Genomic DNA, 25308 nt, shown 5'->3' on the forward strand with positions numbered 1-25308 from the left:
TGTAATTTCGTTATATTTGCCATTTTAATTAAAAAATCATACGTCAATAAAATTATACACTAATAAACTTTAATATCCAACTTTGTCAGTCAACAACAATTTTAGCGTCTATCAACTCAGACAATAGTGTCAAAAAACGATGATTTCTAAAGTCGAAAAGAACATTCAGAAAATCAATAAAAGATACAATTATACTGTTGGTTGTTTTATGCTTTTTTTAATGTGAAATGAGAATCAAAATAACATCATATATTGCATTGTAGTCATGATAACCTCCACAAAAGCAATTGATTGAAAAAATATTATACTGTTCCGAATTATTCCAATGTTTCATACAAAAACTGAATCTGTGTATATGTATCCTACAAAGAATTTCCTGCCAGTCCCTGTAAAATGTAATCTACCAAATTTTTGACACATAGATGTGCAAATGATGATCCACAAGTAATGCTGATGGCCCAGAACAACTTTCCGAAAACCCAGATCAACAACCTGCGAAAGGATTTCTACATGTTTCTTCCGATATAAAGTTATCTCCTTTCTTTATGCCAGAGAACACACCTTATCTGGAAAGAGTTCACTAATATTGTCAAATACAGATTCGCCCAGCAGATCTTAGCTAGGAAAAAAAAAGAATTTTTAAAATCAAACCTAAATATAACAAATGTATGCTAACCAAAATGCTAGGCTCTCTATCCCACAACAATCCGAAAGGAAAAAATAGTCATTGCCAAGACTCGGGAAACTTTAAAATAGATTGAAAATAGAATAGTGGTGCAGCAAGAATTACCTTGTCTAATGCTACTGCAGCAAAGGCGACTATCATCTATATATGTTGCTTGGACACCCATCATCCATGAACCCACTGATATATCATCATGAGCATAAGTCTTCAAGGAAGCACTGCATATTAAGGAGGAAAATGAAAATGTAAGAGATATGAGTCTTAGCAACAGGAAAAGAATGGAAATATAAAATCGCGCAAGGAATTTATATTTTATTATGGTGAAAGTAACCAAACAAATAAAATATATAACCGGTCAAACAGCTTAACACCAATGATTTGTGCATCTCAGATTATAATGAATTATACTTGGCTTATTTACTGCTCAAAGTTTTAACCAAACTTTCTTTTCTTATAACTTAAGCATGTATTAAGCATTCTATTCACAAAATCTAGAACGTGAAAGTAGATCAACTTTTCTATGCAGTCATAAGCTACAGCAAACAAAAGTGATAATTAAACACTATATTTAAGATTCTTAAAGTGATCGGTCCAAAGATGGATAAAAATTTTACACTTAGCACACAACAAAGAAAACCTATGCACTCTAACACTTCAACAAGAATTTCATACCCAAAACTAGATTTTTCCCCAGCTAAGGATAGCAACTAACCTGTTAATATTAATATACAAAGTCAAATTCTTGGAGAGAATCATAAGTGAACCAGATGCATGTCGGAAGTACCTGAAGGAAAACAAATTTAGAAAAATCTAATAAGATTTAGATAAATAATAGTTGTGCACAAAATTCTCTAAGATGCTTTTAAAAGAGTTAATGCAAAGGATAATAATAGAATAAAGAATAATAAAAGTTACAAATAGATTTTATATTGATATATAAAAGCAGGGGTAACCTCTATCACATCCCAAAAATACGAAAGCTTGCCACTATGTTATTGTTCATCCTAGCCAAAGGGCTTGAAATGGTATAAAGTAATGTGAAGATATTTAGGAACTTAATATAGGTTAAAAAAAAATAACAGGTGCCAGAACTTTTCCAATAAATGCATTTAATTATAGTCCCAAGATGTAAATTCCGCAAGGTACATCTCACCACTTAAAAGAAGACCATATGTTGATTCCAAGTTTTTAAACCTTGGGAACTAGCTAAATATAAATCTTACCTCTAGTTTCCACATTAGGCACTTTTCCTAGATATGCCCAAAATTATAAAGTTGCATCCAAAAAGAATAATTATCATACTGTAAAAGCAGTTTGATGTTTGAATAGTAATCAAGGTACCAACTTTAAGCCAAAAGGGATTTAAGCAAGTACACAAAAGACAAAAATCTCAATGGTAGACAAACAAACAATGAATAAACATATCAATATAATGATCTAAGATATCAACATAACAGAATGCAAACTGCTAAAGATGAGAAACGTCATTAAAAAACCCTATCATAATTTATTCAATATAGAAAAACAAGAGTATGTATTTACTGTTTACCAGACTTTACTTATAATTTAAATAACATGTACGAAAACTGTAGAGAAAAATAAACTCATCACTTACGATTTCTCATCTCCGAATTTCCACCACTCCGGTTCATACCAAGGCTTTCCGCTGAAAAATCAACATCCATTTAGATGCTAGCAAGATTTCAATAACCTTCATATTGAAATGCTATTAAACTTAAAATAAGCAAATAATAATCTTCAAGCCATCTAGGATAAATTGCATCACTACATATTGACAAGAAAATTATAAGGAACAAAAGGAAAATCAGAAAGATCTATTTAAACCAAACCACTGAGAATGACAGGAAGCTAAAAAGTGAAAGATGATAGGTTGAAACAATATCTTCCATCATTCTTAATTATCTTAATATCTTAGACTAGTACTTATGATGCACACACATATATAAAATACAGAACTGCACCAACACATCACAAAGATTTTCTACCAGTAGAGTGGAAACTTCTACAAAGGTTTACTTGTTCCTGCAATCCAAAAATAATTGAGGAATAAGGGAGCTTTTTCAACCCAATCAGAAAGTACACACCATAACTGGCCAACGTCACCATTAAGACAGGTATAGAGTGATGTAATAAATAACATGTGAGACCGAAAAAATAATTAAAAATAAAAAAATAAAAACAAATGGAAATGTTCAAGGTATACAAGATCCAGAGAGAACGAATATGAGAGGAGAAATGAGGCATAGGAACTCCTCCAGCCAAAACAATTTAAGAAACATATTTTTCTTCTAATAGTAAACAATTTGAAATATTAAAGTATCAAAAGGGGTAAATTATAAGATGTACTTATACATTATATGTAACCAATGCCCAGTATATGCAAACAAGCATGCTAACATAACTATTTCCAAGATACTGACACAGAATTTATGAACTTGAGCGATGGTTACTAACTGAAAGATATAAACCAGTATGTATGGATACTTGTTTAAATGATGATTAATAATAACATGTAGAATATATAAACTCCATACTAACAGGATACATTATATAATTAAAACATAATTTAGAAATTAAAACAGTTATGCAATCAAAATAACACAGAATAAAGTACAACATAATACATACTCCTCAGATATCACATCTCCCGATTTCATGCATCCAATATAAGAACTGTTTTGACCACGACGACGATCAAGAAGTCCAATTAACCCCTCTGATTAGAAAATAGCGTAAATAATGGGTCAACAAATTTTGATGAATATATTAACTTGAGATAGTCTAACTAGAATAGAAGCTCAACCAAGATCGAGGTTAATATTATCATCAACTTTGACGTAAAATTCTGCATCCCAGTTTTGAACGGCAGTACTGAAGAAGATCTTTGCTTTCTTCGGCAACTCTTCTTGAGCCTCCTCATGACCATCCTAATAAAAATGAGTGATAAGACATATTCAAACTCCACTTCTAGCTTGTTCATAATCCAAAATCAATTGAAAACGAAACCTACTCCAACTTGAGAGAAAATCAAACTTTATCAAACAAAAACAAAATAAGCAAAATAAAAATTTCAGTTCAAACGGTTAATTGGTACATTACATTTGAGATTTCCCAGTAAAAGCCTAAATTCTCAAATGCGGATATGAAAGTTTAGAGTACATCCAGAAGATCTAATATATACAAAAGATTTTAATCCAAAACCTTTAAAAATATCTCTGAGGATGCATTACCATATACAAACATATAGACATCAGCTCATAGTCTAAGATCATATAGACATCAGCTCATAGTCTAAGATAAAAGATGGAATCACAAAATTTTTGGTCTCTGAAATTTTGCTGCTTACAAGAATTAGGAAATCCTTTGTCGAGCGATTTTCCTCATCAATAATGCGATCTAAGCTATCACCCCGGTTAGCACTGCCAATTTCACAAGAATAAATTAATTAGGAGATCAGTCCATTTATATCTACTGTAATTAGACCATTCTTACTATTAAAGCAACCTAAAGGATCAGGAAAATCATGTAATGTTGAGAGGATTAAGGTGTGAGAGAAAACCTCCGACCAATTACAAAACGTATGACTACTCCTTTTTCTTCGAGTTTTCTCAATGCATCACCTAAAAAAAATCATTAGAGCATATGTCTAAAGAATTATTTGCAAATAAACATTCAAAAGGTGAGATATATAGTACTATCCATGCTATATAGCATCTTATGTATGCTTGTTAAGCCACATTGAAACAAAACATTATCAGTTACGAGGGAGGGGGGTACCATTTGTTAGAAGTTGGACTAAAATTTTCCAAGTAAAAATCACAAGCTTCAGAACAAGTTGAAGATTATATATAGACTATTATATCAATAAAAAAGAATGTTCCTGATACGCCAATGGTGTTGGCTGCAACTGAAACTTTCAGTGCATCAGCAATATTTTGAATTGCAGTATACAGGAGTTGACTAACTGTCAATACCAATCGGTTTAATTGACAAAAATCAAGAACTAAAAGGACTGATGTTAACAGATCAGATAGGAACACTAACAACTACTAACTTCAAGAACGCCTTCCAGACTCCACAGTGACCAAGTATTTTTTTCCTATACACCTTCCAATGGTGCTGAAAAACAATGTAGCTACCTAGATTGGTGGGATTCAAATTTACGAAACTGATTCTTTATAGTGTATATGCTGGTTTTTTGCTAAGTAATCTCGTTAGAAGGTAGACCGTACTTATTCTAAAGGCTGTCAAATACAGGAATACATTTTTTATTAGTTAGAAGTGTTGGAGTAAAAGAGACCCAATTTCCTCCGTGGATAAAATCCTTTCTACATTTTTTGCTTATTCTATCATTCTATTTGCCGAGCATAAATTCATTCTAACTGATACACAAGAATCTTAAAAATTTATGTTTAACATGTATCAGTTATTTATCAGTTAACAATTCATTTCATGTATCAGTTATTTATCAGTTTAACAATTCATTTCATGTATCAGTTATTTATCAGTTAACAATTCATTTAGCTTTATATCGCTATTTTTGGCTAACTTGAAGTATGAAACCAGCACTTCAAATGAATTTGAAAACTACTTTATCTTAGTTAATATGTTTCAAAATAATAATAATAACAACCTACCACATATCTGCATACTTTGCATTTGCAATAAAAATTCGAAACTTCACATGAATTTGTAAACTATTTCTCCCGACTTCATATGTTTCAAAAATATGATCTCCCACAAGTCTGCATGCTTTGAATTTGCAATAAGGAATCCAACTCACCTGTCGGCATCCAAGATCCTCTGAAGACATGGCGCTTCGATTTACTACCAAACCCTGTATAAACTCCAATAACAGCTAGAAGTTGGGCAGAAGAAGATCCACTTTGTCGCAATTGATTCTTCAGGTATCCTTGACTCTTTGCCAATGTCAGGTCCATCTCAGCTTCCACAATCCTCCTCTCCAGATCTCTAAAGTATCAATTCCATTAATACATATAAATTCACCCAGTATAAATCCAACAAGAACTCATTACAGGAAATAATTAGGAACCTACTTGCATCCAAGCACTGTCAACTTATCTTCGACTGAAAGAACCTTTGGTCTCTACAAACATAGAATAGCTATACATCAGAACAAACATTTTGAATCAAAACGTCAAAAGTAAACAAGCATCAACAATCGTTGGCATCCTCATCTCAATTGGTTGGAAACCGCAGCAAAAACTATTTTACAAAGTTAAAATTTTAAAACAAAGAAATGGAAATAGTTAAAAAATTTCGTGGGCAAATTCAAACGGCTGTACAGGCCACAAAGAGCACAATCACTGTTTTGTCAGATCCTACAGTTATAAAATCAACACTAATGAATATATTTTTAATCCATTTGAGTACATACTCTACTCTAACAGTCCCTATCAACCAAACATATTCCAAATAACTAGACTGGAAATAAACCTGGTCTGCGTTCCGCTTGAGAAGGGAAACGAGCAATGCTCTACTTTCCGAATCTTGCCACAACCTGCACAGCAAATTCAAAAGGGGAAAGAAAAAATAAAAATTAGTAAATAAAAAAAGATGCAAATTCAAAGTTAAGGCTGGTATGTTCCAGTAAACTGGAAATTTTCAGGATCGAACTCAAAATTCTAAGTACTTAAACAAGTCAAAGTTGAATTGTAACTAAGGTTCAATTATCAAAATCTACCAAAAATCCATACAAAACAAATTAAAAATAAATAAATAAATAAGCTTAATATTATAAAATCTCATAGGATTGGAATTATAAATCCACCATAATTGTCAGTAGCCAAACAGGAAAAAATAAATAAATAAATAAATAAATCGTTATCGAGATTGACCAAACAAAATTCAAACCCACATTCCCCACTAGACTGAACCAGATAACCACAATTAAGCACCATGTCAGACTTTAAGTCCAGTCTTCCACAATAATCCAAATTTTCCTACATTTTGGTGGGAAACAAACAGGAATTTTAAATAAACAAATAAAATTTGATAAAAGAGGAGGAGGATCGCACCGTCCGCCGACATAGAGCCAAGCCACGCAAGAGAAGAAAGCTAATAGGAGCGTAGGTCTGGAGTTCTGAAGAGGCTTCGATCTCCACCGTCTTTCCGATTTCGCCGTCGTCGTCGGCAAGCTCTCCATCTCAAAACGGTAGAGATAGAGAGAGAGAGAGAGAGAGAACGCAAATGGAGCAACACTATGCACCTATATATATATATATTATATTATATAATCGCCGATTAAGAGAGAGAGAGAGAGAGAAAGAGATTGTAATTGAAGAAAGAGGAAAAGAATCAGGATGAGTGTTTTTATGTCTTCAGAGAGTTCAAATAGAGCTTGAAATTTGCAGGAAAAGAGAGAGATTTCGAGCAGAGCCTGAGCGGTTATTACCGTGGCCACTCTGTTTATATGCCTCTCTCACATTTAAATGGTCCTTTCCTTTTAGGAAAGTTATTTCCTTCCTCAGTCGTTTGGTCGGTTAAATTTTTTCATTTCATTTTTTTTTTGGGTAAATTAAATTTTTTTCATTTCTGGTTTTAATAAATTCTCCCAAGTATATATTATAATGTATATATACATTATAAATTCTCCTATATGCATTATATATATAAAGTTTTAATACATTATGAAATTTTCAAGGATTATTTTTCTTTCAATAATAATATCAATAATTCAAATTTTAATATGATTCCTTTATATATATTTAGTATGATGTTTAAAGAGATTCAATTTCTAAGATATAGTATTAAATAACCGGCTATTTTTATGTTCTATATTTTTTTTCCTTATTTAGGATTCAATAAATAATAGGGTAGGTATTCTCAAAATAAATAAATAAATAAATAATAGGATAGGTCCCTCAATCCTGTACCAATTCCCATAATAACCATTTGATGTGAACATATGAGCTAGACAATGAAACTAAAAGGAGTTCAGGGAAAAAATAACTACGTAAATAAAGAGTTCAGGGAAAAAATAACCAAGTAAATAAATATCAATTTTAGGCCTGTTTAGTTAGAAGAAAAGATGGTTAAAATATATGAATTCATGAAAACGTTTTATTTTAAAATATTTGGAAAATTTTGCTTAAGGAAAATGCAAAAAAATAAAATAAAATAAAATAAAAAGGATTAATTATACCTTTTATAACCTAGAATATATATTTAGAGAGGTCTATGGGTGCTTTACAATTTGATTGCATGTCAAATTACAAGGTATATATGATTGAACCTTTGATGTCCTACCCATTAAAAAACAGAAACAATGAATTGAGATAATCTGCTCCAACTGTAAATTAATACATAAATCATGAAATTACTTGATGATCGTCAGCATCAAAGCACAAACATTGAAACCTACTCAAATTTTTATGGAAGTTCAACCGTAACCAGAATTTTATCAAGGCCAACACTAAAGCCTTGTACCCAATCACAGGATTCAACAAAAACAAATGCATTTTTGTGGTTAATTTTCTATATGTAGAGTTTCGTTGAAAAAACAAAATCCTAGTGACCTTAATGTTTAGCAATCTATCTAAGCTTCTGATCACGAAAAAGCCCCGGATCTTGCATGCATGGTCTGCGGCAATCAAATTTTGCTTCCTAATTGCTCCTCCCAGCACCAGGTAATAAGTTTGCTATAGATGGAACTCCTTGGTTTCTCATTTCTTCTTGTGCTCGCCTCATTTCTTCGGGATCTATTTTCAAGATAAAATATAGATTACAAGGTTAGTTGAAGAATTTGATAAAATACACTAGCTGAAAAACCCAAACCATGAACCAATAAGAGTATATACTGTAAAATGCATTATACAAACAGTATTGGACTATAAAGAGCAGGTCATGCAAGAGATTCCACCACAGAGTTTATACCACATAAACATGGAGCATGCATCTAGTTGAACAAAATGGAGGATCTAACCATCCAAATAAGACACAAAATATGAGGCAAGTGTGAAGAGAATTTGAATTAAGGAAAGGACCAAAAGATGCTGTTTACAAGGAAGTTTATGTCCATCAAAATAAATAAACAAGGCTACAACAGTGAAAAAAAGAGGTACATGTCAGCAAGAAGGTTTCAAAAAACTGTTCAATGATTGGAGAGTTCCAAGATTAACTAGGCAGTCGTTCACAACAACCATACACGCGAGATTTTGCAAGCTTCTCAATGTACAAATAAAACTAAAAAAGGTATCTTCCACCAGATCAATAATAAGATCACTGATTGACAAGCCAAATTACACAGGTAAACATGCCATTATGTCAGGTTCCACACTTAGGAAACTCCAGAGAAAAATTAGGCAAGCTATATACTCCCACAAGACATGTTGTCCCAATTAAATTTAAGACATCTCATAGCCACAAGCCCATTGATGAATAATGAAATCTTATCAATCAAGTATAGAAAACTTACCCATGTTCTCTACTAACTTAGGCATTAGGAACACAACAATCAGCATAAATCCAACCATCAGACCCATTGGGCTTTTTACTACTGACATTATGGAGAAGGGTTCCCTTATCTGTAAGAGAAAAGATGCCATGAGTTCAAAAAGCAATGATTATATAAAAGTAATATGATACAAAGAGTCTTTAAAGACGAGAGAAGTTCATCTAAACAAACCTCATAATACTGTTCTTCGCTCAACGGCTCTAAAACAAACTCATTTAATCCCCTCCTGTTTTCTGTCAGCGCTGCCTGTACCTTCCCAGGGTTTCTGGCACTAACATCAACTCGGACCTAAACATCATTATAAATATGCATGAATGGGGAATCAGATTTGCAATGATATACTTGAAAGAAAACAAAATAAAGTTCGTTCATTGAAAGCAGAACCCCACCGGTGAAAAGAAATAGCCTATTGCAGCCACTTCAATTAGATGAGTCCCAGCTGGCACGTTATGGCTTTAAGCAGACATGTTAAGGACTCAATGTACTGAAGATTGAGTATTTTGTTATTAAAACATTAATTAAAAAAAAATCACACTGTAAAAAAAGAGATTAAATATTGAACAATACAGATTAATCTTCTACCGAAAAAGTAAAAAAGAACCAGAAGTTCAAATCATATTTGTAGACATTATACACCAAAAGTATTCATTACTTAAAACGATGCGTACACCAATAAAGTAGAAGGATACAATGAGAAAAATCCATCAGGCCTCAAAAAGGTAATCTTATGGCCACCATTAAGTATAACTTTGATATTTGATATTTTCCCAGGAAGACCATATCCTTTAGACCCAATACCTGCAATATAGATTAATCAGTCATATGCATAAACTAATGGCTTAATTCAAGCTAAATTACAGAAGACAGAAAGATGGTATAAGGGGGAATAAAAAAAGCAGAACTGAAAGGTGCTATTTCTCCATAACAATTAATTTGTAGTCCAAATTTCAAATAAGTGACTTAAGCTATTCTCTCATGATGCTATCTCAATCAAATAATCAACATCTATGATTGGTGTGTTGAGTTGGTAATCGCATAAATCCTTCTTAAAAATTATTATCTAAGACAAACTATCTTCTCAACACTCACCCATATCTACATGAAATCTTTACATGAAACGAAAGGATCTTTCCTCATTCTTCTGCAGTGAAAGATTTAAAAAAACACTAATCCTAGAGCCAGCATCTAGACATCATTTTAGAAAGAGCCCATTATTGCTCGCAACTAAGGAAGGAAATTTTGGCAATGGCTTTTCTCGTTCATCTGATAAATCCTATTATTCTTCTTGTGGGACATTCTCTTCTTACTGTTCTTCATTTCATATGAGGCATTTTAAATATCAGTCCATTTAACTACAGAATAATTCATGAGGAGCACGGCAAACAAAAGCCTAACTCATATTTTACGACATCAAGGCATTTTAGGGCAGCCCTCTATACACAATGTTTTCTGGAAAGTTCACATAAATCTCAATCTCATCATTCAAACGAATGACCAAATATTGAACTTCCAATGGACCAAGGAAAAAATAAAAAATAAAAAAGGGACTGAATTAGAAGCAAATAGCAGCCATAAAACAATAATAATAATAATAAAAATAATAATAATAAAAAGAAAAATAAAAAAATAAAAAACCTCAATTTTAATATCTATCTGGTAATCCTAATCGACCTTCAAACTTGAGACCAATAAATGATAAGCAATATAAAACGTGAATTGAGGATTTCAGTAACCTAAGCTTCACATTCCAATTCATATCATTACTATTCACCCAAAAAAAAATATATACATATATTCCTCATTTTTAAGCGGTTGGAGATTCGTGAACATGGGGAAAAAAAAAGTCACAAGTATTGATTTTTAACAGCAAACTACATAATTCTTTTATATTACATGAAAATTTAAAATTAAAAAAAAAAAAAAACCTTCAAATTTCAATTTTTTGGGACAAATATAACTAAATGAAGAGGAAGAATCTAATCCAAACTGACAAAGAACTTACTTGGGATCTTCACTCGACCATGAATAGTGTAACCATCACCGGAACTGCAAAAAAACGTAATTAATTGCAAAATAAATAAATCGAACAAAAAAAAAATCAAACTTCAAAACTCGCTAACATATTGTTCTTTGTTAGATTACGACAAAAATGAGAAGAAATAGTAGGGGGGAAAAAAAACAAAAAAGATCAGAACCGACAAAACATGAGACGGAGAAATCGTACCTATGAGAAATTGCGAGCGAGGAAGATATAAGAGTGAAGCACATCTCCAAGAAAAGTACGAGAACTATTGGATTGGATCGCAAGCTCGACGCCATAGCAGGAAGAGCTTCGCAAAGTTCTCTCGCAGAGACTTCTTCGTTTTCTCAGTTCTTTGAAGGCTTTAGGTTTTGATCTGGTGTTCACTCGCTTTTAGTGGATTGCTATAATGTCTCCCAATCACGCCCGTAGGCTGAAAATACATACTTCTGTTGAAATTTTAAATCAAGTAATTTAGCTTTTAGTCAAGTTTTTCATTTTAAAATACCGGCCTTTCACTAAAAATTAAAAAAGGACTAATAGTTAATAAAGGTATACAAATATAACAAGACTATCATATAATCTGTATCTTATCTTTCCAAATATATATATACAGTCCGTCTATGATGCGGACGGTTCTCATACGGACTATAGTATTGATATTAGTGATAGTTTTTCATAGTATTGATGATAATTTTCTAAAAAACCATCGTTAATACTATAAAAAACCGTCACTAATACTGCGATTTTCATGCGAAGCGTAGTGAAAATTTCCGTATATATATATTTTATTAATTTTATTAATATAATAATCACAAAAGTCTTTCTTTTGTATTTTGATGGTGTCTCAATTTAATGGTAAATTTTTGAAGTTATACTGCTCATCATGAACTTATATAATGTCAAATTAATTGCTAGTGTTCTTTTTCTTTTTTTTATCATTAATTAACTCCTAGTGTTCGTTTGACAAAATTTATGTCAGCAGTTTCAATTGCTCTCAATATTCTTTCAAGAAGGAAAAAAAAAAAAAAAATTGGTCTCAATAGTTTTACTTTGTTGAGTAATTTTGTTTTTTTTTTTTTTTTTTGGTTTCTTTTTCAAATAAAAGTTAGATTTATAACTTTATTACAATCATAAAGAAGGTAGAAAAAAAATTTGAAAAAATATTGGAAAAAAAATTTGAAAAAATACAATATTGAAAATTGTTTAAAACTGTTTGTAAATTAGGTTTATTTTGATATATATTTTTTTTATTACCATTTAATGTATGCTTAGTCGCTTCAATAAAAGAAAAAATAGTTAATGAGTTTGACAATAGTGCAATAATGGTTTAGCATTCATGTAAATAGATACAAATATAGAGTAGTTCCACAAAAAAATGAAAATATTTCTTACATGATAAATAAATAAATGAATAAAAAGGGACGAAAAGCTGATTTCTAGTGTCCTTGTAAATCTGATAAAAACAATTTCAAAGCTAAAAGTTTAGCAAGTACAATGTGTGCTATATATATATATATATATTTGGTCTCCAACCTACATTACATCATATATATATATATATATATATACAAAACAAACACATAGACAAAGAATGCATAAACACAAATTTTCATTTAACCAAAAAAGGGATTATTACAATAAGGGCTCAACACTCAAACTCTCCATTGTTGTGACAAAAACAAACCTAAGCCTGTATTTCATTTACACAAAATCTAGTATGCCATTACATTCATCCTTTTTTTTTTTTTTTTTTTTTTATTATCCCTCTCTGAACAGATGCCAATGCTCCATACCGATCAATGAGCAGAAATCCCAGAACAGAACAAATCAAGAATTTGGCATCCGAGCAGAACGGCTTTGAGAGTATAGCCCCACAAAAGAATTAAGGATTGCCAAACCAAACCACAAGAGTTATAAGCAAATGTTATAAGCCCAACTTCTTAGAAAGCCAGCCGGAAAGATTAGCTATTACGAAACCTGCAAACACCTGCTACATACAAACGAATACGAACATGAACAATTCATACATGCAATGAGCCGTAAATTTAAACCATTTCATTCTGCATTTTAACTGCATTCTAACAAAAGCAAAAAGTGTCTCTTCGATAAGTAGAATTTGAACAGAAAAAGTTGGTAAGGTCACATAGCTACCATATCATAATCATTGGACGAATTTAATAATACATAGTTTATAAACAACTTGATCTAAAGATTCGATCAATTCACCCATTATAGGGTGAATGTCCACCAAGGACAATGAATTCTAACAGCTCCTGACAGAGATTTTTTGCCCTAATTTACACGTCAGGCCTCATAAATCATAATAAACAGTCAGACACTTACAGACCTGTTTCCGCAGAAAAAACAGATGACACTGAACACCTTCTAACAAGAAGTAGTTCCAAGGTGTTATAAATGTTTGAGTTTTCTACCATTTATTGTGCTTGATTCTAAAATTGGACGCATATTTGTGACAGAATCATACCTGAGTTGAGCCAAGAATGTAAACTGCTGAATAATGACGGCCATGGATCACCATGTCAGCCACCATAGCAAGAGGAATGGTTAGGGACATGCCCAAGGTGGCCACCAGTGGGGTTGTCCATACCACACACAGTGCCCTATGTAGAAAAATGGAAGGTTAAAATAAGAAGAAAAAAACAACGTGAGTGCATGGATCACAGATAAAAATTGATCACATAACATACCAAAAGTAGTCAGAGAGTACACTTCCCACTAAGCCATTGGCAATAACAATTTCATCCACTCTAGCAGAATGAGGAATTTGAAACTTAGGCTCAATTCCCAAGGCTGTCAATGGCCAAACTGCGGAAAAACAAGAATTTTAGCAAGCAGCTGCATTGAGATCTTTCAAAGTAAAAACTTGACCCGTATTTTTGTTGGACAGATATATATATAGATTATTGTCCTAGAGAACTCTTATAAGTTATCAATGAGAAAAGAAAATCAATGAAAAAGTGACATGTAATTGGTAAAAGATTATTGGCCTAGACACATTTCACCAAGACAGCATTGAGCCTTGCCTGATATATGGCCCCTAGGTTCTGGTCATCATCTTCAGAAGGCAATTTGAAGATTTGAATTGAATGGTCAGGAAGCAAAACATAATAAAGGAAATTTAGCAGGCCAACCATGTGGAACACAAAGACTTGCAGGAGGAATCATGAGAATATGTGATAGGATGAGTAGGCAGGCTTTTTCTGTAAGTTGTAAATGAATGTTGGGTTTTGTTTGGACAAGAATAAGCTTAGCTGAGGAATACCAGGGAACGGTTCAGGTGGAATGTTCAGGATATTGGGAACTTAAAATACATGTCCCCAGTATGTCCAAAATGTTTAAGCATTAATATAATAAGAGCATAGCAAAGATGCTTTTAGAGGCCTGAAAGTAGAAGAAAAGACCCAAGTCAAAATGGGACATGGAAATGACTGAGTAGAAAAAAACATCATGATTCTCACTATCTGAAAAACAGAGACGTTAGTGTCTAAAGACACTTACCAAGCCACCACAGTGCTACAAGTGTGAACAATCCAATGTATCCAAACAATTTTTGCACATCAACCCTTTCACCTTCTTCACCAGCGAACTTTTTTAGCAGCACTGCAACGTTAAGAGTAAAATAAAATAAATTTTCGGTGCAGAAAATTCGAAAGAAAGAAACATGTAGATATGAAAGAGAAGTTGCCAACCTGTAAATAGACCATATGACATAGCTGAGAGAAGGCCAAAAAGATCACCAACAAGAGAGCGCTTCCCATTTCTACATCCAAATATCAAATGTCAATGTTAAATATGCATCACCCAAGGCAAATTGATAATATGAAATAGGTGGACTGCAGAGTCTCCAAATATATATACATCAATAGAGGATCACATCCCCACATTCCTCCTCATCTCCCTTCCCCTCTCTTTTGCAGAAGTTCAATAAGAAATCCGATCAACTAAAAGTTATTGATAGAATTGATGCTACAGTTTATGACCATTTACCAGCCTATTCATCACTAGAACACTTTAAAAATGCATTGTACAATATAATATCACAACAAAGTGTTTTATGCCAAATGGCAAAGAAAAGAAATCCTTATTTAATCTTCCATCAAGACATTCCTATTAAATGCAAGTGAATAAGAAGTATGTAGTGATCTGGATGGAGTTAAAACTTACGCAGAAGCACCTAATTCTGACTCATCTGAAGCCCAAGTTTTTCCCAGAGTCGTCATTACAACACCTGCCATGCTAACAAAGACAGCAAGCACTTTGGCTACATTTAAAGAATCCTGTCCAAGAAATGCTCCAATAAAAAGAGTAAAGAGTCCTGATGTAGAGGACAATACAGTTGTACTTGCAACACTTGTTCGTGCAAGTGCAGCATTTGATAAATACTGCAAAAGGCAAGGAAAAGGAAATAATCAGAATTCTCCTGTGATCATTCGTACTAATTTAAGACCATTAAATCTATCAATATTAAATAGAAAATTTCCATGAATTGACTTCAACTCAGTAATTGATAAATGAAATCTGTACAGCAGATATCATGTGAAAAAAGACAATGCTAATATCCATGTGCATTATTTGGTTCAGCAGCCCTGGGGAAAATTTCCAGGACTCAGCAACACGACAATTCCAGTCCCAAACTCTGATATTGTCACCCAACCAATTTTCAATGTACATACACCTATCTGTAAATCATTAATTCTTCACATTGGAAACCTAGTGGAATGGCTGATCTCCCCCAGAAAATGGTTCCAACGTGCTTGGCACAAACTACTCCTTCGTGGGAAGAGACAAACAATATATCGTAGAGCTATCAAAGTGAAACCTAAAGTCTACTAGTTACCCGCAAGACATGCACCTTATATATTGGTTGAACAATAAAATGAGGCCTTATAAGGGTCACAACTCAGGCACAAAACTTTGATTGACCTATCTATCTGACTCAATATAAATACATAATGTTTAGGTCATTTAAAATATAAAGACAACAATTGCTACAACAGCATTGTCGTGGGCACGGCAATCTCAAAAGCTGACATATGTCATCCTGAAAGAACTCTACATCATGTCACTAGAGCAAATATGGTGTCTTTTTCTTTGGCTCAAACGATTACATGCATGCAAAAAATTACTAAATGTAAGAGACTTAGATGTAATAAAATGAATAACTATTTCAGAAGCAATAGCATTATCATACAATCAGATGAAAAATCACATGCAATCTTTTCTTTCCAAAACATGAGCACAAGAATCAGGCACAGAGGTCACATGGTTAAAAGGGCAAAATATATTGTAGAAAGTAGCCTCTGGAACTTTGTTACCTCTGTAACAAACCAGATTGGGGCTATATAAAATCCATAACGAGCAATTTCCTTGGTTGTAAGCTCTTTATCATGTTTCAGGACATCCAAATCTTCTTTATGTCTAGAAACCAATGGCCTTCCTTCTGCATGTGGTGAAAGGGTTGCTTCACTGTCTTTTCTAGTCAAAGTCCCTTGATGCTCCAATTCAAAGTCTTTCTGCCCTCCATTGTATTTTAGAGAAAAATCACTTATGCTTTCTGCACCTTTACCACCTTTTGAAGATCGATGTTTCAGTAAATTACAGAACCAATCCTTAATCAATGCTATTGGGAGGTAAATTACCATAAGTGAAGCTCCAAGATACGTTACAGCAAATGGCTGCTTGTAGTCTGTAAATATATCCTATACAAAAGATATGAATCAGCTAAACCTTGACAAGATATTTGGCTTGAGCAATAGCACACTGCAGGATTATGTAAATACAAAGAACAATCAATAATGCATTATAAATTACAAATTAGAGTCTTAAAAATTATAATTTAGGTGGATATATGCATAAATACTTGCTGCAAGCTATTCGACATGATCTCTACCTAAACAGGGGCATAAATTTGAAGAAGCAGATAATATTATTAAGTAATAAAAGTTTTATCCCTACATTGAGATGATTGATGACTAGAGTGTTGTTCGATCTGGCCGCTAAATGATATCCAAAACCAAGTCTTTATCATCCAAAACTCAATTAGAACTTTTATTCATAATTTTGAGATGGAGAAACAAAGATAGTGAAAAATTGTAGTCTTTGGAATCAACTTAAAGTGAGAAAGCCAACTAACTAAAATGGCGCACTAGATGACAATAAAGGTTAAAACTTTAGAAGGTTTTGGCATTGACTTTATAAAGTCAAGTAATTTCTGAGGATCTCCACGTGTCCCTCAGCCCCAAGGGCTGTCTGTTTACAAATGCTAGCTCTCTCCTGGTAAAGAACCGATCTTTCCCCTACCATTTGACACAACCACCACTTCATGATGTACACAAATTCAAAATGCTTTTCTCTGGGGTATGTTGGTGACAAGGACCATTTACAAACGCATGATAACGTTGAAACTTGAATGGAAACCCAAAAGGGTGTCATATAATTATAATTGTTTTGATTTCCAATGAATTACAATAATGTACTAAAAGAGAAATGATTTTTAATTAAACACAAGCTCAGTGCCTTTAATTAGCTAAAAAACTAACATCCAATGTTCCATTATTAATGCGCTAAGGCAGCGGGATAACTTTTTTCTTTCCTTCAAACCTCTCCTCCACATAAACAACATAAACTGATAGACATATAAATTTCAGCAAATGAGTACAATTCCATATCAAAATCCAACATTTTTCCAGGCAAAATAATTAGCCACAACCCCATATATGTATATATATATACATATAACTCATAAATCCAACAAGCTATACCAATCACATGGAAATGCATTTTAACAAATAAAACTCCACCAAAACCATCCACAAAACCAAATCCAGAACGTTACAATAACAAACTTTGATCAATTAAAAAGAAAGATAAGAAATGTGAAACTAACCTGGGTGACCTCTGCAGAGGTAACCCAAATGACAACAACAGCAGCTATGAGGAGCAACCCAGCCCTGTATTTCCAACCCATGATTAAACCAAAAAAAAAAAAAAAAGACCCAGAAGGAGAAAATCACAGGATTTTCAAAGATCTATGTGGTCCTCCCAGATCTTTTAACCTGGGTTTCAAATTTCACTGCCCACCGACATGTCTGGGGGTGAGATCTTATGAGGTGGGTTCCAGTTTCCGGGAAAGAATATTCAGGACACAGAGAGAAAGTTAGCTGTAGGCTGTGTTTATGGGCGTGCTTGTGAGGAAAAGAAAAACACAGACAATGAGGTTGGAGGAGAAATTCTTAGGAAAAAGAAAAGCCAACAAATTTGGGGGAAAAAAAAAGTGAGAGAGAGAATGAGGAACTGTTAGAAATCAAGTTTGGTGGAGGTTATTAGTTAATTGCCCACCTTCTCTCTCTTACATTGTATAAATCTTGTAATAAATTATGTCTTTTAATTTTTTGTTCTCAAATTCCTTTTATATTTATTATCATTATTGTTATTATTTATTATTTATTTTGATGTTTCGCTCCCTCTCTCTCTCTCTCTCTCTCTCTCTCTCTCTCTCTCTCTCTCTCTCTCTTCCTTCTTATAGTCAGTTTCTTTTTCCTTCTCTTCCTTTTTCTATCTGACTCAATTAAAATCCTCCGATCTTGTAGCAAAAAATAAATAAAATTAAAATCCTCCGATCTATTTCCATGAAAGCAGGGTTTTTCTTATTCAATGCCTTAGAGATTTTAGAGGACCCTCTTTGCCCTTCAGTTTTCTTTTTTTAGTACCACATTGCACACCATCATCTATTTGATTTGAAATTTCTTTCCACCAAAAATAAATAAATAAATTATTTTGGTAATTCTTTTAAATTTAATTTCGGTGATTTTGTTTTATAATAATACTATAAAAAAGAAAATCAGATTTATATGTCAAATTATGTGTCACTGTCTTAATTGCATTTATGTTTGAGTTTTTCTCTTTTTTGGTGGGATAACTAAGATATCACCTTATTACCTAATATATAAAATTGAATAAATTTATTTATATAAACTTATTATTGTTTTTTGTTCTATTTTAATTTATTGGGAATTGGCGTCATGTGGACTTTTAAGAAATAACAACTCACAAACAATAGATACCTTCAGCTTCAAAGCGGAACAACAAAAAAAAAAAAAAAAAAAAAAAAAAAAGGTCGCTTGCACATGCTTCTCATTGTAAACATCAATAGCAAAGTTATTTTATTCCATAAATTTTTTTGAAGTACTAATTTATTCCACAACCAAACATAATATTTTGGACCTCACTGTGTATTTTTTTTTTTTTTTTAACCAAAACCTTATGTAATTAATTAACCCTAACCCTTTTAAATTTGCAGCCTATAAGCACATTTTTTCCCGAGTTGTTTATTTATTCATATACAAGCTCAATATATATACATATATGTACATTTTTCAAGCAATATATATATATATGTACACTTGCATTTCCAGACCCTACCTTCTTACCAAAAGAAAATAAATAAAAAAACAAGTTGGATGTTATGCTCAGCATTGTCTAACAATATTTTTCCTTCCTATTAAAGGTAATATCATTGGCATGAAATATGACTATATAATTTTTTTTTTTTTTCGGACATACTTTAAAATGCGGGAGGGTGATATTTTTATATCTAGGTTTGACCAAATCCAATAGTTAGGAGGTTAGAGGATTTGAAGCCAGTATTATTGTATGAAAAACAATTATGGGACATATACATATTTTTGATAAACAATAAATTAATGTAAAATTACCATATTTTGGGTTAAATTTAATTAGTATTTTTATCAAATGTTGGACTAAACTCAATTAATATTTATGTTGTCAAAATACCAACTAAATAAGAAAATAAATAAAATGGAAGATTACAAATAATAGGTTTCGATTTGCCCAAAATGACAACGTTTTTTTATTGTAAAATTTTTTGATAATAATTTAATTTTCTAGAGTTAATTTATAAAAAAATGCATTAATTAATTAGTAGGTAGAAAAGACAATATGCATGCGCGGAAGCATATTCCCCTTATAGTGATCACGTTGGAAACCCATTCTAGCATATATACAAAGACAAAAAGGTTTTGTATTTTTATATGATGTAATTTTTATTTTTAATTTTAATGATTATGAAGATGAAAATTACAGAAGAAATGTCAATATGTACGTTGGTTTTGCACTAAATGATTTTTATTAGTATATGCTTAATTGATGTTGACAAGTTTGATTTTAGGCAGCTTTAGATTGATAAAAAGTTGATAAAACAGAAGAATCCTGCCCTGTGCTTTGCTTCAAATTGAGGGTTAGCCTGCTTTCCTCAGTTTTCGTTTCAGAAATGAAACGTATTATCGTTTCTTGGGAATTTTTTTGGGTTGTATTAACAAATTTTTATTTATTTATCTAACAATATTGCTAATAGTATATTGATAATGGGGTCAATACCCCAATACATGACATGTTTCTATAGTTCACACAAACTATAAAAATTCTTACACTCTCTTTCAAACTATTATTTTCATGTCATTTTAGGTTAAATGTGCATTTTTTTTACAATAAATTTGGTTAAATTAGCCATATACACTTTACAAAAATAAAATTATTTTTAAAAAAAAAAACATGAATTTTATATGATCAACTTCATCAAATTCAATAGCCAAAAAACATATTTGATTAAATTAAAGTGATATAAAAACAATAATAATTTGGAAAGCAACAGAAGAATTTACATAATCAATGAATAAAGTGCAAAACTATCATATACACACACACACACACACATATATATATATATATATATATATATATATGTGTATATCTTATTTCCATATATATATATATATATATGAATGTTTTTCCATTAAAATGTATAAGAATGTTTAACAATAATATAACACATTGAAAAATTGGATAGCACCTAAATTTAAATAATATGGAGGCTTGGTGTTTTTCAGTGAAAGATATTTCCAATATAATGCAATATTTGTAAGATTAACTTTGAGTTTTTATAACTATAATTATTTGTGTTGGAGTATAAAATTTAATTTTAGTACATAGTAAGAATAAAAGATTGATAAACCCCTTAAATCAGTAAAATATTCGTCAGGGATTATTCTTGTATCTATTACTGATTATTTAATTATTTATATAAAAATATTTAAAAAAGATTAAAGGAAACCTTAGAATTTTTTGGTAATAAGAGGAAACATTAGGTTATTGGTTAGTGTACCAAGTCAAAATTAGTAGATTCTATCATAATAACAAATCATAGACTTTATCCAAAACAGTCCACTTAAAAAGTAGCAACTCACCTGCAACAAATTGTAACCAATAAAAGAATTGGATGACAGAGTCCGATCATTTAAATGATGTCCGAGCTGATTTAAGATATTGGTGATCTAAAGAAGCAGTAAGTTTGAGTGATTAAATATTTTTATTTATATTTATGAAAATACGGGTTTAAATTATAAAATATAAATTTTTTTGAATAATTTGTAAATTAAATGATTTGTTTAAAAAAAAAAACAAAAGTATCAGCGGCCTATGCCTCTTGAAGGGGTCTAAATAAAAAATTATATTAAAAATTATTATATATATATATTTTTATATGCTCTAGTCTTTATTTATTAAATAATATAGAATAAAATTTTTGACAAAAAATATAAATTGATTTTTTAAAAAAATATTTTCATTAACTATAATTTAGTATGTATATTCTATACATATTTTGTTTGGAAAATAATATCAATCAACTGTTCATTCTATTTTACCAAAATATTAAATTGTTTATTTTCAATATTTATATTAAGTCTTTTGTAGTTAAAAAGAAATAGATAGGTTAAAATATCTCTGTTCATGAACTTTCTCATTTTACTCTTATATTTTTATTTTCATTCACTGAATTTTTAAATAAATTATTTAATCTTTCTTACACACTATACATAATGTACAAATTTCTGATTCGAAAAGCTTCTAGAAGAAGGTAATCTTATTAGTTATTAGTTTTTTTTTTTTTCCCCTTATATTACCTATTACTTGTTATTAATTTAATGATTTTATATTGTTTATTCTTATAATATGTGTGTGTGTGTGTGTGTGTGTGTGTGTGTGTGTGTGTGTGTGTGTACATACATATATATTTGTTTTCTATAAATTCATGTATCTAATTTTCGATTTTCCAATTGTACCAATGTCTATCGTATAAATATAAATCGTATATGTGTTTTAATTGCATTCTCTCATTTATTTTAAAAAAATATTAGAACTTGCCACTTGTACAATTCATTATCAATCAAAAAACAATTTTATTATCAAAATTTACCTCAAAAAGCTTTTTTTTAAAAATATATTTAACATAAAAAATGCAATTTACTTTTTAAAAAAATTATTAACAATATTTGATGAAGGCTTTACAACAATGTTTGTCTAGAGCCTCACTAAGAGTTGATACCTTGATGACGTCCAAAAAACACCAGCAATGACTAGACGTTAGTTAGGGTGAACATATTTTCTTCCTCACAGGTTCAAGCACCTTGATAAGTGAGGCGGATCAAAAGGGGTTAGTGTAGGTTCTCATTTCGTTTTAGTTTCTTTGAATTTCCATTTATTTTTGTGGTGATCAATTCTTTGGTTTGATTTATCAACTGTGTTCTCAGTCTTAAGAAATCTGCTTTGGTTTTATTTATTTATTTATTTATCTTTAAGAATTATATCTTAAAGGATTCTAAGGATGGAAGGCTTTTGAAAGAAAGTTTTGACCAGATAGCAACCATTATTAGGCCATGTCCCTTGGATCAAGAGAAAGGAATGACAACCTTACATAGAAGGTTTTATTGGGGAAATCATTATTCATAAGGGTCTTAATACAATTCTATAGTGGAAACAATGCTAAAAAATGTGGAAACTAAAGTGTTAAATCAGCATCGAGAAAATTGAAAAGAATTTCTTCAAGTTCTATTGCGGAAGTAGGAAGGACAAGGTGAAAGTTTGCGGGAACATGCCATGGACCATCAACGATGCCCACATAAACTTGAAGGAATGGCATGCTGATAAAGCTTTGATGCAAGTCTCTTTTGATCACTGCTCATTCAAAATATAGGTGCATGGCTTACCCCTAGTCTACCTGCATGAGGGCACTACTGAGATTATGGTAGTATAATCAATAAAGTGCACAAAGGTTCCATCAATAGCATATGTATTATTGCATAGATGTTCTTGAGTTTCAAGGTGGATATTATGGTAAATAGTCCATAAACAGTGGGCTTCTTTTATGAGAGAATTGAAGATGAGTTGATTTGGATCCAATTTAAGTTCAAAAGATTGTTGGGTTTTCCCTAAAATGTGGAATGATCAATCTTGTATCAGAAGATGCAGATTTGGAGACCCAACAAAGATTATGATGTAGAATGGGATAATGGGAAGAGTGTATGGCAAGATTAAGATGGAGAATGGGATTGTGAAGTATTAATTCTCAAATTTTGGTGTTTTGTTTTGTTTTTGCTGCTGTGTTTACAAGAATTGGTGTAGAAGAAGAATGAAATTAAAGTTGGTAGTGGACAAAACGGTACACTTCAATGCCACATCATTCATGAAGGGAAAAACTATAATTTTGCACCCAATTTTCAAAATGGATAGATTATACATGGCTGGTATATAGGTGGTCTTCTTCTTCTTCAAAAAAGGCAAGACTTTTATTCTTTCCCTTCGAATTGCAGAGAGCGAGAAAAAGTTCGAGAAAGTGGTTTTGTTTTCTTTGTAATTTTCCATTGTTGTTCTATGTGAGGTTATGAGCATATCAAGTTGGGAAACACAATGAGAGAGGGTGTAAAATGGGCTTGGGTTGGTTTTGGGTATCTTTGTGATTCCACCATTGTAGCTTTGAAACTAGGCTTGTAAAACCAGAAACTTAATAAGAAAAATAGAGGCTATCACTGGAGCAATGAGGACATAAGCAATTTGTCGAACCTCGATAAATCTTGGTGTCTTTGTATTAGAATTGTTTTAGTTTTGTTCTCTGATTCCATAACAATGGTATCAGAGCTTGAGTCCTTTAATTCTTTGTGATTCTTTGTTCAAGAATCTTGGTGAAAGCTTTGGGTTTGGGCAATTCCAATAATGTATACACAATTAGAGATTGAGGTCTTCGATGGCAAGGGAGATATCTTGCGCTGACGTAAGAAGATGAGAGCTATATTGGTCCAAATGAAGGTTGCAAAGGCAATCGATGGCTCATATGGAGTAGATATTACCGGAGACAAGAAATTGGAGATTGATGAAATTGCTATGAGTATGATCATCCTCCATCTCTCTGATAACGTATTAAGAAAGGTTGATGATGTCAAAACTACTTCTCAGATATAGCAAAAGCTTGAACAACTTTACCTGGTGAGATCTCTACCAGACCAGATACTTTTACTTGAGCAATTTTTTGGTTTTAAAATAGATACATCTAAAGATTTGAATGCTAATTTTGATACTTTTAATCAATTAATTTTGAATCTTGTAAACTGTAAAGTTATGTTTGATGATGAACATAATGCTGTTATATTGTTGAACTCTTTGCCTAATACTTATAGAGAAGTTAAAAATGCCATTAAATATGGTAGAGATTCTTTATCTTTAGAGATTGTAGTGAGTGCTCTTAAGTCCAGAGATTTGGAATTGAAATTTGAGTCTAAAGGGGAAGGGCTTGATGTGAGAGGTAGAAATACCATTTGAAATTGGGATCAGAATGACCATAGGAGCAAGTCTAGAGAAAATTCTAGATCAAAATCTAGAATTAGAGGCAGGAGGTACTATTATTGCAAAAGAGAGTGTCATTTTATTAGAAATTGTTTCAAGAAAAAGAAAGATGAGAAAGAAAAAAACCAAGAGAATGGTGATTTTGTTGTAGCCTATACCGATTTGGATTCTGCAGAGGTATTAGTTGTGTCTTCAAATTAAGCAAATTCTGAATGGGTCTTAGACTCAGGTTGTTCTTTCCATATCTTCCCTGATTTAAGTTGTTTTCAATCTTATACTAAGTGTGATGGTGGTCCAGTCCTTTTAGGAAACAATATGTCATGTCAAGCGGTTGGCATTGGTAATGTGCAACTATAGATGTTTGATGGTATTACTAAGACTGTTATCTCT

General features: G+C 31.8%; 3 protein-coding genes across 5 annotated transcripts; all 3 read right to left on the reverse strand.

The window, feature by feature from the left end:
* Window positions 1-280: 280 nt before the first annotated feature.
* Window positions 281-7137, reverse strand: LOC107421845 (hydroxyproline O-galactosyltransferase HPGT3-like). 3 transcript variants are annotated; one of them, XM_025069923.3, is made up of 12 exons: window positions 6745-7137; window positions 6164-6227; window positions 5764-5813; window positions 5490-5677; window positions 4266-4326; window positions 4053-4125; window positions 3510-3633; window positions 3335-3422; window positions 2301-2351; window positions 1398-1469; window positions 791-903; window positions 281-614 (listed from the first exon to the last, which is right to left on the reverse strand). In XM_025069923.3, exons 1-12 carry the CDS (start codon window positions 6870-6872, stop codon window positions 544-546), a joined length of 1083 nt encoding a protein of 360 aa, XP_024925691.3. In that variant the 5' UTR covers window positions 6873-7137; the 3' UTR covers window positions 281-543. The 3 variants fall into 3 exon arrangements, with proteins under 3 accessions (XP_024925691.3, XP_048331406.2, XP_015886673.3); XM_048475449.2 differs by having other exon boundaries at window positions 281-619; XM_016031187.4 differs by having other exon boundaries at window positions 281-566; window positions 6745-7134.
* An 873-nt stretch (window positions 7138-8010) lies between these two features.
* Window positions 8011-11662, reverse strand: LOC107421819 (ER membrane protein complex subunit 7 homolog). The gene is made up of 7 exons (XM_016031154.4): window positions 11407-11662; window positions 11185-11228; window positions 9872-9980; window positions 9572-9635; window positions 9354-9470; window positions 9144-9252; window positions 8011-8427 (listed from the first exon to the last, which is right to left on the reverse strand). The coding sequence occupies exons 1-7, from the start codon at window positions 11499-11501 to the stop codon at window positions 8333-8335; spliced, it is 633 nt and encodes a 210-aa protein (XP_015886640.2). The 5' UTR covers window positions 11502-11662; the 3' UTR covers window positions 8011-8332.
* A 1278-nt stretch (window positions 11663-12940) lies between these two features.
* LOC107421154 (thiamine-repressible mitochondrial transport protein THI74) lies at window positions 12941-18576 on the reverse strand. The gene is made up of 8 exons (XM_016030331.4): window positions 18113-18576; window positions 16542-16925; window positions 15391-15608; window positions 14916-14986; window positions 14725-14826; window positions 13914-14031; window positions 13691-13826; window positions 12941-13192 (listed from the first exon to the last, which is right to left on the reverse strand). The coding sequence occupies exons 1-8, from the start codon at window positions 18191-18193 to the stop codon at window positions 13130-13132; spliced, it is 1173 nt and encodes a 390-aa protein (XP_015885817.2). The 5' UTR covers window positions 18194-18576; the 3' UTR covers window positions 12941-13129.
* Window positions 18577-25308: the final 6732 nt, after the last annotated feature.

The sequence above is a fragment of the Ziziphus jujuba genome, chromosome 5, assembly GCF_031755915.1.
Source record: "Ziziphus jujuba cultivar Dongzao chromosome 5, ASM3175591v1".
NCBI classification, from domain to species: Eukaryota; Viridiplantae; Streptophyta; class Magnoliopsida; order Rosales; family Rhamnaceae; genus Ziziphus; species Ziziphus jujuba.

Bases quoted from the DNA above. Each gene is read 5' to 3' on its own strand.
- LOC107421154 (XM_016030331.4), bottom strand. From the start codon at position 18,193: ATGGGTTGGAAATACAGGGCTGGGTTGCTCCTCATAGCTGCTGTTGTT. The intron at 15,609-16,541 runs GTAACAAAGTTC...TGCCTTTTGCAG, and splicing joins CAATCTGGTTTGTTACAGAG to TATTTATCAAATGCTGCACT. The intron at 14,827-14,915 runs GTTGGCAACTTC...TTAACGTTGCAG, and splicing joins GTCATATGGTCTATTTACAG to TGCTGCTAAAAAAGTTCGCT.
- LOC107421819 (XM_016031154.4), bottom strand. From the start codon at position 11,501: ATGGCGTCGAGCTTGCGATCCAATCCAATAGTTCTCGTACTTTTCTTG. The intron at 9,636-9,871 runs GTATCCTTCTAC...GTCTGCTTAAAG, and splicing joins CCTGATGGATTTTTCTCATT to CCATAACGTGCCAGCTGGGA. The intron at 9,471-9,571 runs GTGGGGTTCTGC...AATGATGTTTAG, and splicing joins TAGGCTATTTCTTTTCACCG to GTCCGAGTTGATGTTAGTGC.
- LOC107421845 (XM_048475449.2), bottom strand. From the start codon at position 6,872: ATGGAGAGCTTGCCGACGACGACGGCGAAATCGGAAAGACGGTGGAGA. The intron at 5,814-6,163 runs GTTTATTTCCAG...CTATGTTTGTAG, and splicing joins TCAAGCGGAACGCAGACCAG to AGACCAAAGGTTCTTTCAGT. The intron at 3,423-3,509 runs GTTGAGCTTCTA...TTTTCTAATCAG, and splicing joins TAATATTAACCTCGATCTTG to AGGGGTTAATTGGACTTCTT.